The sequence below is a fragment of the Esox lucius genome, chromosome 4 (genome assembly GCF_011004845.1).
Source record: "Esox lucius isolate fEsoLuc1 chromosome 4, fEsoLuc1.pri, whole genome shotgun sequence".
NCBI classification, from domain to species: Eukaryota; Metazoa; Chordata; class Actinopteri; order Esociformes; family Esocidae; genus Esox; species Esox lucius.
Window position 1 is genome coordinate 34446957 of NC_047572.1, and position 14273 is coordinate 34461229.

The following is a 14273-nucleotide window of genomic DNA, read 5'->3' on the forward strand; positions in this document are numbered from 1 at the left end:
CAGCATAAACACCTGAACACATCAGCATACAGACCTGAACACATCAGCATAAACACCTGAACACATCAGCATACAGACCTGAACACATCAGCATAAACACCTGAACACATCAGCATACAGACCTGAACACATCAGCATAAACACCTGAACACATCAGCATAAACACCTGAACACATCAGCATACAGACCTGAACACATCAGCATGCACCTGAACATATCAGCATACACACCTGAACACATCAGCATGCACCTGAACATATCAGCATACACACTTGAACCCATCAGCATACACACCTGAACATATCTGCATACACACTTGAACCCATCAGCATACACACCTGAACATATCTGCATACACACCTGAACACATCAGCATACACACCTGAACACATCACCATACCCACCATACCCACCTGAACACATCAGCATACACACCTGAACACATCACCATACACACCTGAACACATCAGCATACACACCTGAACATATCTGAATACACACATGAACACATCAGCATACACACCTGAACACATCACCATACCCACCATACCCACCTGAACACATCAGCATACACACCTGAACACATCACCATACCCACCATACCCACCTGAACACATCACCCACACCTGAACACATCAGCATACACACCTGAACATATCTGAATACACACCTGAACACACTTGATCACCTGCACATTGAGACCTCCTCACAGTTAGACCTAAACAACCTGAGACCTCCTCATAGTGACACCTCGGCAACCTGAGACCTCCTCACAGTGAAACCTCCCCTACCTGAAACAGGAGCCTGAACAAACCTTTCCATTGGCCAGACTGACACGCCTTGACCTGTGGCTGACCATACAGGGTTAATATGGCCTCGTCCAATGGTAGTTGTGGTGGTGCTGAGGACCTAAAGGTTTACCAGCACCGTGTGTATGCTGTGTTCTACAGCGTGATTCTAGCCCCAGGGCTGCTGGGTAATGTCCTGGCACTTTGGATATTCCAACTCTATGTCAGAGAGACCAAGAGAGGAGTGTTGTTTATGATGAACCTGGCAGTAGCTGACCTTATGCAGGTATATATATTTTAAGCAGAGATGTTAATGATGAACCTGGCAGTAGCTGACCTTATGCAGGTAGATATACTTTATGAAGAGATGTTAATAACGAACCTGGCAGTAACTGACCTCATGCAGGTAGGAATACTTAATGGTGAGATGTTAATAATGAACCTGGCAGTAAATGCCCTAATGCAGGGAAATAATAGTTTTTAAATATATTAGCTTTTTTAACATCAACTAACTTAAGATGCTGCCTGGGACTTTTGAGTTTAACAAAACATAATTTTTGACAACTCCCCTTTTGACCTGGAAGAGTAATATGTTGTTTTTTTACATAAACTGCAAGTAGAATCACTATCACTCCCCATTAAGCCATTCAATTCCAGCTTTGAAAGTGAGTGCTTTTGACGACGTGGGTGAAATAGGCACATGGTACACATATTTTGGGGACATGTTTTGGCTTGGTATAACCAATTGGTATAACCCTTACCGAACAGTAACTAGGAAACATGTACCAGCCCGCTGGATCAATGAGTGTAGGTTAGAGAGGCTAATTTCAGTCTGTTTGTGTTGGAGGGTATTTCCCTTCAGGCTTCAGGAGGTTAGTGCATACTAAAAATATTCAACTAAACACTAAACATAAGTGTTAACTTAATCAGAATCTCTCCCAATACTTTTGAAGCCCTGTAGCATGTAAAAGGTTTTCATTTCAAAATGGTAAAACCAAAAACACATGCAAAGTCTCTTGGACAAAGGAGTTAGTCCAGGTGTTGATCATCTGTTAAGTGTTTACAATACTGCAACCTGAGTATCAAACGTTGACTGGATTAAATGCAGGTATGAACCAGACCAAGCCCACGTGGATGTTTATTAGTCAATAGTGCTTCCATTACACTTTTGATCTAGGTTCTAACCTGGAAAACATTACATCTAGTGAGCTTTTTCTATAGACGCAGCACATTAATATATGTGCAGATCTGTCAAGAGGAGTACCATATAAAGTATTTTCCATATTAGACTAAATAGAGGAAAATCCGTTATGGCAGACTGGTACTTCATCCAAAATATTACTTTAGGAGAGGTAAGGAGAGGAACCTATGTACCAAATTTCATTACTATATATTATCAATGTAGGTTGTGCTCTTGCAAAGTCTGCATTTTCCCTTTAACAAGTACATTAAGTCTTTACAAGTTAATGTTGTATATTATATCATCCTCTCCCCTCCAGGTCTCCATTCTAACTCAATCTCTCCTCTTTCAGGTCCTGTCCCTGCCTCTCCGTATCTACTACTACCTGAATCACACCTGGCCATTTGGCCAGCCTCTCTGCATGTTGTGTTTCTACCTGAAGTATGTCAACATGTATGCCTCCGTCTACTTCCTGGTGTGTGTGAGTGTGCGGCGCTGTGAGCTCATCATGCATCCCCTGAGGTACCGCTCCAGCCGACGGCGTGGAGACGTGTGTGTGTGTGCCGTCGGCTGGCTGCTGGTCTGTCTAGGCTGTCTCCCTTTCCCTCTGCTGCGAAACACCAGTCCTCCCCGAATAACCAATGACACTCAACCTCAAAGTGGCCGCAATGACTGCATCCCTACTTCGTGTGAGACTGGTAGCCAGGACGCTAATGCGTGTTTCGCTGAGCTCCCCATGCAGGAGCTGAGCCCTGCGGCCGGCTGGGCTCTAATGGTGACCGCAGAGCTCTTTGGGTTCATCGTCCCACTGGCGCTGGTGTTGACTTCTGCTGGTCTGACTGCGGGCAGGCTACGAGAGCACAGAGGTGGCGAGGAAGGGGCGGGGCTGGGGGCACAGGACCACGGGGAGAAGAAAAGGGCATTGAGGATGGTGCTCAGCTGTGCTGGAGTTTTCCTGATCTGTTTTGTGCCATACCACATCACCATGCCGCTGGACTTCCTGGCCAAGGCGGGAGGGCTGGGTAATTGCAAGGTACGAGAGATGGTTCTGACATGGCACCCGGTCACCCTGTGTCTCGCCAGCCTAAACTCTGGTCTGGATCCTGTTATGTATTACTTCACCACAGATGAGTTCAGAAGGAGATTCAGCAGGCCAGAGCTACCAGAGAGCTTATCCCTAGCCCCTAGACTCTCCTTTACTAGTGGCAGTAAGGACGTGCCTCTAACCCCCTGACCCTCAACCCCCTGAACTCTAACCCTCTGACCCTCAGCAGGCTGGAGCCACTAGAGACCTTCAGTTTGACTACAGGACTGTCCTATATTTAAACCCTGACCTCTATATCCAATCCTCAGCCTGGCCTGGATTAGACAGAGTACTAAATACACTGAATCAGTTCTATTTGAGGTTCAGTGAATCTGTGAAATTATGAATCGTTTATTAATGAATCTGTGAATGGTTTAATCTGTTTTTTGATGAATCGGCAAAGAGAATAGTTTTTTGAATGAATGAATCAGTGAATGGATGTCTGTGTTAATGAATCTGTGAAAAGTATTATTTGATGAGAAAAATTGTCTATGGTTCCAAACTGTTAAAATAACCATTTGTTCACTGTATATTCTTTGCTGTAAATCTTCAGGTTGATAAAATATATTTTTTCATATCAGTTCCTCTTTCAATTACCCCTCAACTATTGTATGGAAAATGATATTTACATCAGATGAAGTGTCAGTCTTTGTTCTCAGAACTGAAACTTGCCAGTGGAAAACCCCAGTCACATTTCTCTGTTCCAGCCTACAGATTTGTCTAAATTAGACAGTAGGAGTTACAAAACGGCAGTAGGAGGAGTTTGAAAATAACAGTAAAAGGATTTATATAGAACTGAAGTAGGAGGGTTTACATAGAACAGCAGTAGGAAAGGATTTACATGAATGCAGTAGGAGGTTTTGGAGAACAGCAGGAGGAGGGGTAGTAGAACAGCAGGGGGAGGGGTAATAGAACAGCAGGGGGAGGGGGAGTAGAACAGCAGGGGGAGGGGGAGTAGAACAGCAGGGGGAGGGGTAATAGAACAGCAGGAGGAGGGGTAGTAGAACAGCAGGGGGAGGGGGAGTAGAACAGCAGGGGGAGGGGGAGTAGAACAGCAGGGGGAGGGGTAATATAACAGCAGGAGGAGGGGTAATAGAACAGCAGGGGGAGGGGGAGTAGAACAGCAGGAGGAGGGGGAGTAGAACAGCAGGGGGAGGGGGAGTAGAACAGCAGGGGGAGGGGGAGTAGAACAGCAGGGGGAGGGTTAATAGAACAGCAGGAGGAGGGGTAGTAGAACAGCAGGGGGAGGGGTAGTAGAACAGCAGGGGGAGGGGGAGTAGAACAGCAGGGGGAGGGGTAATACAACATCAGGAGGAGGGGTAGTAGAACAGCAGGGGGAGGGGTAATAGAACAGCAGGAGGAGGGGTAATAGAACACCATGAGGAGGGGTTAATTGAACAGCATGAGGAGGGGTAATACAACATCAGGAGGAGGGGTAGAACAGCATGTGGAGGGGTAATACAACATCAGGAGGAGGGGTAGTAGAACAGCAGGAGGAGGGGTAATACAACATCAGGAGGAGGGGTAGTAGAACAGCAGGAGGAGAGATAATACAACATCAGGAGGAGGGGTAGTAGAACAGCAGGGGGAGGTGTAATACAACATCAGGAGGAGGGGTAGTAGAACAGCAGGAGGGGTAATACAACATCAGGAGTACTTCTTGTATGTTAACTTTAGTAATAATGTTATTCTGGCAATATTAACAACAATCTCCATCTTCTTGTTCTGCCAAACCAGCTTTAGTGTGGTTAATGTGAGCAACTACCTGTTCATAGTTGTCTGTCAGGACTCGTTGGTTTTCATTTTTTAATTTCAATTTAATCAGGGACTTATTCAGAACTGGGACTCCAGGTGGGGGCAATTAGAGATTAGGTTGAACAGAAAACAAGCAGACCTCGTAGGGTAGAGAGATTGAAGTGCAGATCTGTCATCTTACACCAGCTCGCTGTGACTTCCTGTTTCCAAATTATAAGACGTAAGCTTGTTTCACTCTAACCAACACATATCACACAAAACATATCGCACACACACACACACGCTTAAAAAATCTAAATCAACAGCCACCTCAATTTCAGGAGCTGAATGGAATAAACACCCGTGGAAGTGTTGTGAAGAGAATTACAAGGCATATTTCACAAGTTGGGAAATTAGCTTGCCTGTGTTGCTTATTTGACACAGTCTTTCTTTCTTATCAAGGGACATTATACTGTATCTTGAGGTGACTGTATATGTGTTTTATCTCCACTTCAGTATGTCAGACACACCGCTCAACCTCATTTTCATCACTTCATCAAATCCTTGCCAAAAACCTAAATAACACCAGACATGCTAGATAAAAGGTAAATACATGGATCTTTATTCGACAACAAACAGAAAGCACATTTTATTAAACAGCAAATACTAACATTCTAATCTTTCTGAAAGACATCAAACTCTTTAAGTGCTTGTTATAAAACAAACTTACGCACACAAACGAACACACGCGCACGCACACACACACACACACACACACACACACACACACACGTGGGCGAACACACACGCGCATACACGTGAGCAAACACACGCGCGCGAACACACACACGCACACGAACACACACGCACACGCACGCGAACGCGAACACACACACACACGCACGCGAACACACACACGCACCTACCTGTCGGATTGTCTAACCTAAATATTATTCAACCTTCAATAACAAAACAAACACTGTTTACGGATGTTAAGGTGTCGAGGTTCAGTTAGGGGGTTCAGTTGAGGAGTAGCGCGGAGGGGAGGAACTAGCCAATGGCCAACCAGAACATCAGGTGGAATCAGCCAATGGCCAACAGCCAACCAGAAGATCAGGAGGGATCAGCCAATGGCCAACCAGAAGATCATGAGGGATCAGCCAATTCTTACCAAGTTAACCAAATAGAAATGGAGACAGGCTACAACTACTGGAGAGCTTCAGTGCCAATGTTAATAAGATATTTTCTCCTAGTTAAGTCCTCTAGCCAGCTTTGTTGTTATACAGGAATCAGAGGTTAAAGGTGACATGCGGGTGGGGCTAACACTGTAACCATAGTAACAGAAGGGACAATTGTAACTGCTCACAGGGAAAGCAGGGAAACGTTACATAAATGGTGTCATACAAAAATATCTATCATTGACCACGTTCTCACATCTCTTCCCATCCCTCTCTTCATCTTTTCTTTGGACATCATCCAGGTGGTCTCTCATCAGGCCTTGCAGATCCTTGTCTCAGTGACAAAGGTGTTCTCAAAGTGGTGAATGGTGAAACACTCCTCTACGGAACGCTTCTGGATCCCTCCAGCTATAGACAGAGATGGAGGGATAAGAGAGAAGCAAGCAAAGGTAGAAGAAAAATAGATTGAGGGAGGGATGGATAGATGAGTTCAAAAGAGAAGGATGAGAGAGGGATGAGTAAGGGATAATTGAGACAGAGAAGGTTAATAAATGGAACGAGAGAGGAGGCCCGATGTCAACAAATCAGTTTACACTCAGTCTACAATCAATGTTAATATTAGTTTCTGTCAAGTGTATTCTATTACCAACACATCTATAAATACTGTGCTACAATACATTTACGGACATGTCCCAACCAATGTTAAGAAACATTGAAAATGTTCCCACCAATAATCAATCTGAAAGTAATTTCTCCTTCTTTACTTTTTTCTGCTCCACAAGTTATCGCTCTCTTTAAATCAGAGCCTGATTGTTAATTTAGCAGGAGAGTTATCGCTCTTTTTAAATCAGAGCCTGATTGGTAATTTAGCAGGAGAGTTATCGCTCTCTTTAAATCAGAGCCTGATTGTTAATTTAGCAGGAGAGTTATCGCTCTCTTTAAATAAGAGCCTGATTGGTAATTTAGCAGGAGAGTTATCGCTCTCTTTAAATCAGAGCCTGATCGGTAATTTAGCAGGAGAGTGGAAACTGTCAATGCGTAAGTCCCTCTGGCAGTAACTGCTGTGTAAATAAGTCAATGCGTTAAAAAACGTTTATTGTCTGACTTTTTGGTAAGCTATACCCTATATAGTAAATTAATTGATGACACTGGATGAATTATGAACAAAAAAATTGAATTGTTTGTTTTGTTCAAAATATATATTATTGCCACGGGCCACTGTTAGCTGTCAGACATTCACTTGTGTTGGATGGAGACAATTCCGTAGTTCGACTATGGTCAAAGCTAATTGCTTACATTGTGTTAGATTAACAACAGAATGGCAATCAAAAAATTATGCATTCATATAAGGACATTTTTCACAAAACGCCAAAGCCTAAGTTACCACTGCACTGTAGTTGTAAAATTATTACAACTGCACCTAAACCACACTGCAGTATTCCATGTCCATAGGGTTAAACAGGACCGCACTGGTCTCAAAGGGATCTGCCAATAATGTGTGTCAGTCAATGACAGATGTAGACATGTTTGGGTCTTCCATATAGCAACAAGTAAAAGGTTGCACTTTCCAGCAGGTGGAAGCAAATGTAAAGTGCAAGCAAGTTAATGATAACAGGAATAATGTTCAGATAACAACAAACGCACTTAATGTAAACATTTACTTGTTTGTATGATATTTACATTGTTATTTGCACACTTTCCCAATCATGTCACTGCATCTTGAAGAAACAGCTAAAACATCAGCTAGTAAACGAAGAATTAGTTTTAGTGAAGAACATGTCGAATGTAAGACTTCCTGTAACTGAACTCTGAATAAGCCTACATCTTTCTTGACACCCCTGGCTAATACTATCCAATATGTGTGCGCACAAAAACATCCAGCAGGGTAGGATCATCAAAAGCATATACAAAAAAGGGTCCACACCAATGTCCAGACCTTCGCCCATTTTAAACTGAATTGAAAAATCTTTTAATGTCTTTGAGTAAAACCTGTGCAATTTAAAGCTTGTTTGTAATTCTGTAATATACTTTTTTGTTTATGCAAATATCTGGTATTTGCTCTCCACTCCGGTGGCAGCAAAGAAGTTAAGGTTAACCACCAAGTATAATAGAAGAACCAGCACAGGTTCTGCCTTTTGGGGTATTACTACCAGAATGTTTAATGTGAAAACACATACGAGCTAAGATCCCAGACAACTTAACCCCCTAGTCATAAAATCACCTCCAGGCCTTATTAAACTTTTGCCTATAATTTTAATACTACTAATTTTCCATTTGATCTCTATCTCCACAAATTTTCCAGGACCTGGGGCAGAGAAGCATCCCCATAGCATGATGCTGCCACCAGCATGCTTCCTGGTAAGAATGGCATTTGTAAGATGATGTGCATTTTTAGGCTTGCGCCAAACATACAACTTAGCAATGAGGCCAAAGAGTAATATTTTGGTTTCATTAGACCATAGATTTAATTTGATTTGTTTTCAGAAATGGCTCTCTGTATGTCACTCTCCCATAAAGGAAATGTTGTGAATCATCCAGGACATTTTGCAGTGTGCAGAATGTCTCCCAGTTCAACCTTCAGAGTTGCCATTGGCTTCTTGGTGGCCTCCCTGACTAGTACCCTTCTTGCCCAGATACTCAGTATTTGAGCATGGCTTTTCTAGACAGATTCACAGTGGTGCCATATTCTCTCACCTTCCTAATACTGTACATGGGGGATATTGAATGCCTTGGATATCTCCCAATTGGTGCTTTTGAAGAACCATATTTTAGGTTTGTTTTAAATGTTAATTTGTCTTCATGTTAGGAATTGTATTATCCAACCCTCCCAAGTGCACTTCCCAGAGATATTTAACTTGAAGCCCTGTGCGTTTGCCGACGCTATAGCCACGTTCACATTCGCAACAGCCATGGCCTTGTTCTCACATTCAGATGGAACCTCACACTTGTGTTTGACTGCAGCTCAAACCAGTAAGCATAGACTGTTGTTGTGAGTAGACAACTTCCTGAATATGTACGCTGTCTTACTCAACTCAATTACACCATACTGTGGTCTGAAGATGTTGCATGCAAAAACCTTTTTGTGCCAGGTACCAACAAAGAATGGCCTTTTCTCTTTGAGGACTGCTAGAAAAATTATTATTGGCCAACAGTTTTTTTGGGCTTAATTGTTGAATGGTATTGTGTTTCTTTTAACAGCATCCTAAAGCATTTCACCAATAAAAACAACAAGTTAAATAAGAATGTATCTTTAGTTGTTTCGGTTTTCTTAATTTTCATACGTCTGAATCTCCCCCCATGGTGCACACCATGAAGTCCATGAATTAGACCAATCACCTGTGGGTAGTCCAGAATTAGACCAATCTGCTTTCAGCTGAGCTCAACTGTGGGTAGTCAACGATTAGACCAATGAGGTGTGAGTAGTCCAGAATTAGACCAATCGGCTTTCAGCTGAGCTCAGCACAAGAGGACACCCTCCAAGTGAAGCCATTAAAGGATTAGAATTCTCACCAATCACATCAAAGTTGAGGTTGTCACAGGAACAGGTTAGAATTGGTGGTTTATTTTCAAATGGTGGTGGAATAGTCAGGACAGGTCTTCACTCAAATGTATGAAATAATTAATTCACTCGATGTATGATATGGTCTTCTAGTCTCGACCAGACAATCACGTATGTATAGGTTAAGAATAATGTCTTACAGAGGTTGTAATATGTATAGGTTAAGAATAATGTCATAGAGTGTGTACTATGTATAGGTTTTGATTGTCTTATAGAGGTTGTAATAGGCTATGAATAATGTCTAATATAGGCTGTAATATGTATTGTTATGAATAACAGCATATAGAGTTTGTGATGTTTATAGGTAATGAATAATGGCTTATAGGGGTTGTAATATGTATAAGCTATGAATAACAGCATATAGAGGTTGTAATATGTATAGGTTATGAATAACAGCATATAGAGTTTGTAATGTTTATAGGTAATGAATAACGGCTTATAGAGGTTGTAATATGTATAAGTTATGAATAACAGCATATATAGGTTGTAATATGTATCGATCATGAATAACGGATTATAGAGGTTGTAATATGTCCTGATTATGAACAACAGCTTACAGCGGTTGTAATGTTTATAGGTAATGCATAACAGTTTATAGGGGTTGTAATATGTATAAGTTATGAATAACAGCATATAGAGGTTGTAACGTGGATTTTTTCCAGGCCTTCTCCAGTGATTGTACCCACACCCCCACTGCTAGCATATCAAAGCATTCCAATAGAAAGTTTTCACCATGAAATCGTTTTTGATCACTCGACATATGAATTCACGTTACCATGGCACGGACTGTGGTGTAGGGCACTTTCATATTATGCAAGTATTTCAAATGGTAGTAAATTCAGTCACTGTCCACGTTGGCTTTTTGGGGGCTACTTGAAACCATGCATGATGGTGGGAGGACATACATGCTGTTGTCACGGCTAAATGGGTCATATAATCTGCCTCAAACCCGTCATTAGAGCTGTTATTGACATAACAGACATTCATATCTGTTCATGTATTTATTCAGTGTATTTACCAGAGCAGTTTTTCCCATGTTTGTCCTATCCCAACCCCAATCCTATCACCTATTCCTAAATCTGTCACCTAAGATAAAACAGCCTTTATAAAAGGGAGGACAGGAAAAAAACATCTTTGTTTTATTGTTCTTGTGATGATTTTGTTTAGTAATTCTGGTCCTCCTCACAACTATCAATATATGTGCATATAAACACATTCTCACACACACCCCAGAGCGCTACCTGCTAGGTCGCTGCGGCGCTGCATCCTGTAGGTGTCTTTCCCATCACACAGCCGGTGGATATAGAAGCCCATCTCTGTGATGTCACTGACACGCTCCGTCACCACCAAATCCTCCTGAATCAGGTAGCTACGGTAGTTACTGTACGACCCTGACTACACACACACACACACACACACACACACACACACACACACACACACACACACACACACACACACACACACACGTTAACATAGTGGCCAGGTCGGTAACAGTCGTTGAACCATTAAACCACCTCACTAAACAGACACTGCTTTTACCTTGACAATTCAAAACATAAGTAGTGAGATCTCTCTCACTCCACCCCCCCCCCCCCTTGTGGTTTGGGATATATGATGAAAAGGTGAAAGGTCAGAAATCACCATGAGCTGCCTGAAGAGGTCCATGAGGTCCTGGGGAGGCAAAACCACTGAGGTGTTCAGAGGAATCACAAAACAGGTCTTCAAAGTCAGGTCCAGGTAAGCTGTGAGCTTCTACACACAGGCACACACAATGGAAAGAGGTTTCAAAACCAGCCTACTATCATCCACCTGTCTACAACATGATGAAAAACAGTAATGTCAATGCTATCTGTGTGATTACCCTGTTGAAGTCGTGCAGGATGTAGGCAGGGTCACCCTGAGCGAAGCGAGGGGGTGGGATGCTGATGGCGGCCATGTTGTCAGAGATCTCCACTTCCTCCTCCACACGGGGCAGATAGTAGGGCTGGCTCTCTCCAGCACCCCTGCTGGACACCTCACTGAACTGCATGGCTCCATGGTACATCCTCTACACGAGGGAACAGCCAGAGGGTTAGGGGGTAGTATACATCCTCTACACGAGGGAACAGCCAGAGGGTTAAAGGGTAGTATACATCCTCTACACGAGGGAACAGCCAGAGGGTTAAAGGGTAGTGTACATCCTCTACACGAGGGAACAGCCAGAGGGTTAGGGGGTAGTATACATCCTCTACATGAGGGAACAGCCAGAGGGTTAAAGGGCAGTGTACATCCTCTACATGAGGGAACAGCCAGAGGGTTAAAGGGCAGTGTACATCCTCTACACGAGGGAACAGCCAGAGGGTTAAGGAGCAGTGTACATCCTCTACATGAGGGAACAGCCAGAGGGTTAAAGGGCAGTGTACATCCTCTACACGAGGGAACAGCCAGAGGGTTAAAGGGTAGTGTACATCCTCTACACGAGGGAACAGCCAGAGGGTTAGGGGGTAGTATACATCCTCTACATGAGGGAACAGCCAGAGGGTTAAAGGGCAGTGTACATCCTCTACACGAGGGAACAGCCAGAGGGTTAAAGGGCAGTGTACATCCTCTACATGAGGGAACAGCCAGAGGGTTAAAGGGCAGTGTACATCCTCTACATGAGGGAACAGCCAGAGGGTTAAAGGGCAGTGTACATCCTCTACACGAGGGAACAGCCAAAGGGTTAAAGGGCAGTGTACATCCTCTACACGAGGGAACAGCCAAAGGGTTAAAGGGCAGTGTACATCCTCTACATGAGGGAACAGCCAGAGGGTTAAAGGGTAGTGTACATCCTCTACACGAGGGAACAGCCAGAGGGTTAGGGGGTAGTATACATCCTCTACATGAGGGAACAGCCAGAGGGTTAAGGAGCAGTGTACATCCTCTACACGAGGGAACAGCCAGAGGGTTAAGGAGCAGTGTACATCCTTTAAAACAGGGAACAGCCAGAGGGTTAGGGGGTTGTTTACAACATCTAAAAGAGGGAACAGCATTGCTAAAATTGTTCATCTTCCTAAAACAAACACACATTTGTGTATTTCATGGCCCCTGTGGGGACTGGAAAACAAAGAAAATCCATGTTCCCTAACCCTAACATGTATGCCAACCTAGCCCCAATGCTTAAGCCCAATCCGTAAACGCCTAAACCTTAAAGTATCTTAAATACTAACACTAGCACAGGGGTCCACAAACATTTTTGACCAATGACCCCATTTGGGGACCAGCAAAATCACTCTTAAGGTTTACTATCATTATGACAATGTCTGATCCAAAGCAGATTTGTAAAACCAAAACATGGTGTCCAGCAGTACCTTGGGTGTGTAGTATCTGTAGAGACAGGCTGCCCCAACAATGACTCCTGACAGGATGAAGGCTAACCCCAGCAGGGTGAGGAGACATCTTCCTGTAGACTCCTTATTACTGCTACTGGAGACACAACTGGCTGTTTCTGGGTCCTACACACACACACACACACACACACACACACACACACACATGTTTGTATGGTTATCCTCATGGGAACCAGAAAATAGAAATTGCATGCTCCCTTGGCCTAATCTTAAACCTAAGCCAAACCTAACCCTAACCTCAATAAAGTAACATTTATGCCTACATTTTACCTAGATGTAATGCCTAACATTAACCCTAAACTGAACCAACAACACCTGAACCTTAAAGAAACCAAACTCTAAAATGAATCTAAACCTAAACCTTCAGCCAGAAATTGACTTTTGCCTCATGGGGACAGGCAAAAGGTCCCCATGAGTCTAATATTTTATGGTTTTACTATACTCAAGGGGACATTTGGTCCCAATGAGAATAGTTAGACAAAAACACACACGCACACAGTGAAGCAACATGTAAGTGGTATATCATGCAACCTTGTTACATAAAATGTGTAAAATTGTGCAACATTTTAAGGCAACAACATACTGGACACGTTATTGTTGCATTGGACTGGGCAGTAGTCAATCTGACAGAAAATGTCAGATTGACAAGATGTCAACATTCTAAAATGGGCGGTCCCAATCCTACATTCGAGCCCCTTTCACAAATAAATGCATCGGATTTTCCTAACGTGGCAATGTGCTTCATAACCGCGGCACCACGGGCCGTCTTCAAAGGATCTATTCTACCCTGGTCTGCGTGATGGAAAGGCCTCTCCTGTCTGGCTACGTATGAAGCGCAAAAAGACCAACGCCATGTCCAGATAGATAAACACGTTCTTACCTTTTTCGAGACAAGTCCAGCCTCTTTCCCCTGCAGAGCCTTCTGCGCGAGAGCAGAGTTAAAAGCTAACTTCACCATGATGCAACCAAAAGCAGAACGTAGGCTATTATCTTAGTATTGATTACTTGTTACAGTGCTACTAGACACCCACTTGCACAGCTGCTCCGTTATTCTGTGACGCAGTTTGTATTTGACCAAGAGTGGGTTTGATCACCGTGTGTTCCGGTCACATGTTTCTAGATCAGTCATATGGGATTAAAGCACAAGCAATGTGGATAGTAAATTCTATACAGGCTACAGTGCAAGACAGCGCAATGTGAAGCGATAGTAATTTATAGAGAAATTTGATTTTAATGCAATCCCAAAATCTGAGAGTTATATAAAACATAATATATTTACAGAAAAATATATTTACAATTATAGCCCTATGTTCCAAACACCTTAATACATGTATGTGACGCATGCTTTCGAAATGCCACCTTTTTAATATTTCATAAAT

General features: G+C 43.0%; 2 protein-coding genes across 3 annotated transcripts; one reads left to right on the forward strand and one right to left on the reverse strand.

Annotated features, from left to right (window-relative positions):
• Nucleotides 1-428: 428 nt before the first annotated feature.
• gpr174 (G protein-coupled receptor 174) lies at nt 429-3316 on the forward strand. Of its 2 annotated transcripts, none has more exons than XM_010866083.4 (2): nt 429-1074; nt 2321-3316. In XM_010866083.4, the coding sequence occupies exons 1-2, from the start codon at nt 871-873 to the stop codon at nt 3200-3202; spliced, it is 1086 nt and encodes a 361-aa protein (XP_010864385.2). In that variant the 5' UTR covers nt 429-870; the 3' UTR covers nt 3203-3316. The 2 variants fall into 2 exon arrangements, with proteins under 2 accessions (XP_010864385.2, XP_034147504.1); XM_034291613.1 differs by lacking the exon at nt 429-1074 and adding an exon at nt 1109-1134.
• A 2487-nt stretch (nt 3317-5803) lies between these two features.
• On the reverse strand, nt 5804-13980 carry LOC105007241 (integral membrane protein 2A). Its single transcript, XM_034291895.1, has 6 exons — nt 13775-13980; nt 12856-12999; nt 11388-11573; nt 11168-11278; nt 10765-10918; nt 5804-6372 (listed from the first exon to the last, which is right to left on the reverse strand). The coding sequence occupies exons 1-6, from the start codon at nt 13850-13852 to the stop codon at nt 6278-6280; spliced, it is 768 nt and encodes a 255-aa protein (XP_034147786.1). The 5' UTR covers nt 13853-13980; the 3' UTR covers nt 5804-6277.
• Nucleotides 13981-14273: the final 293 nt, after the last annotated feature.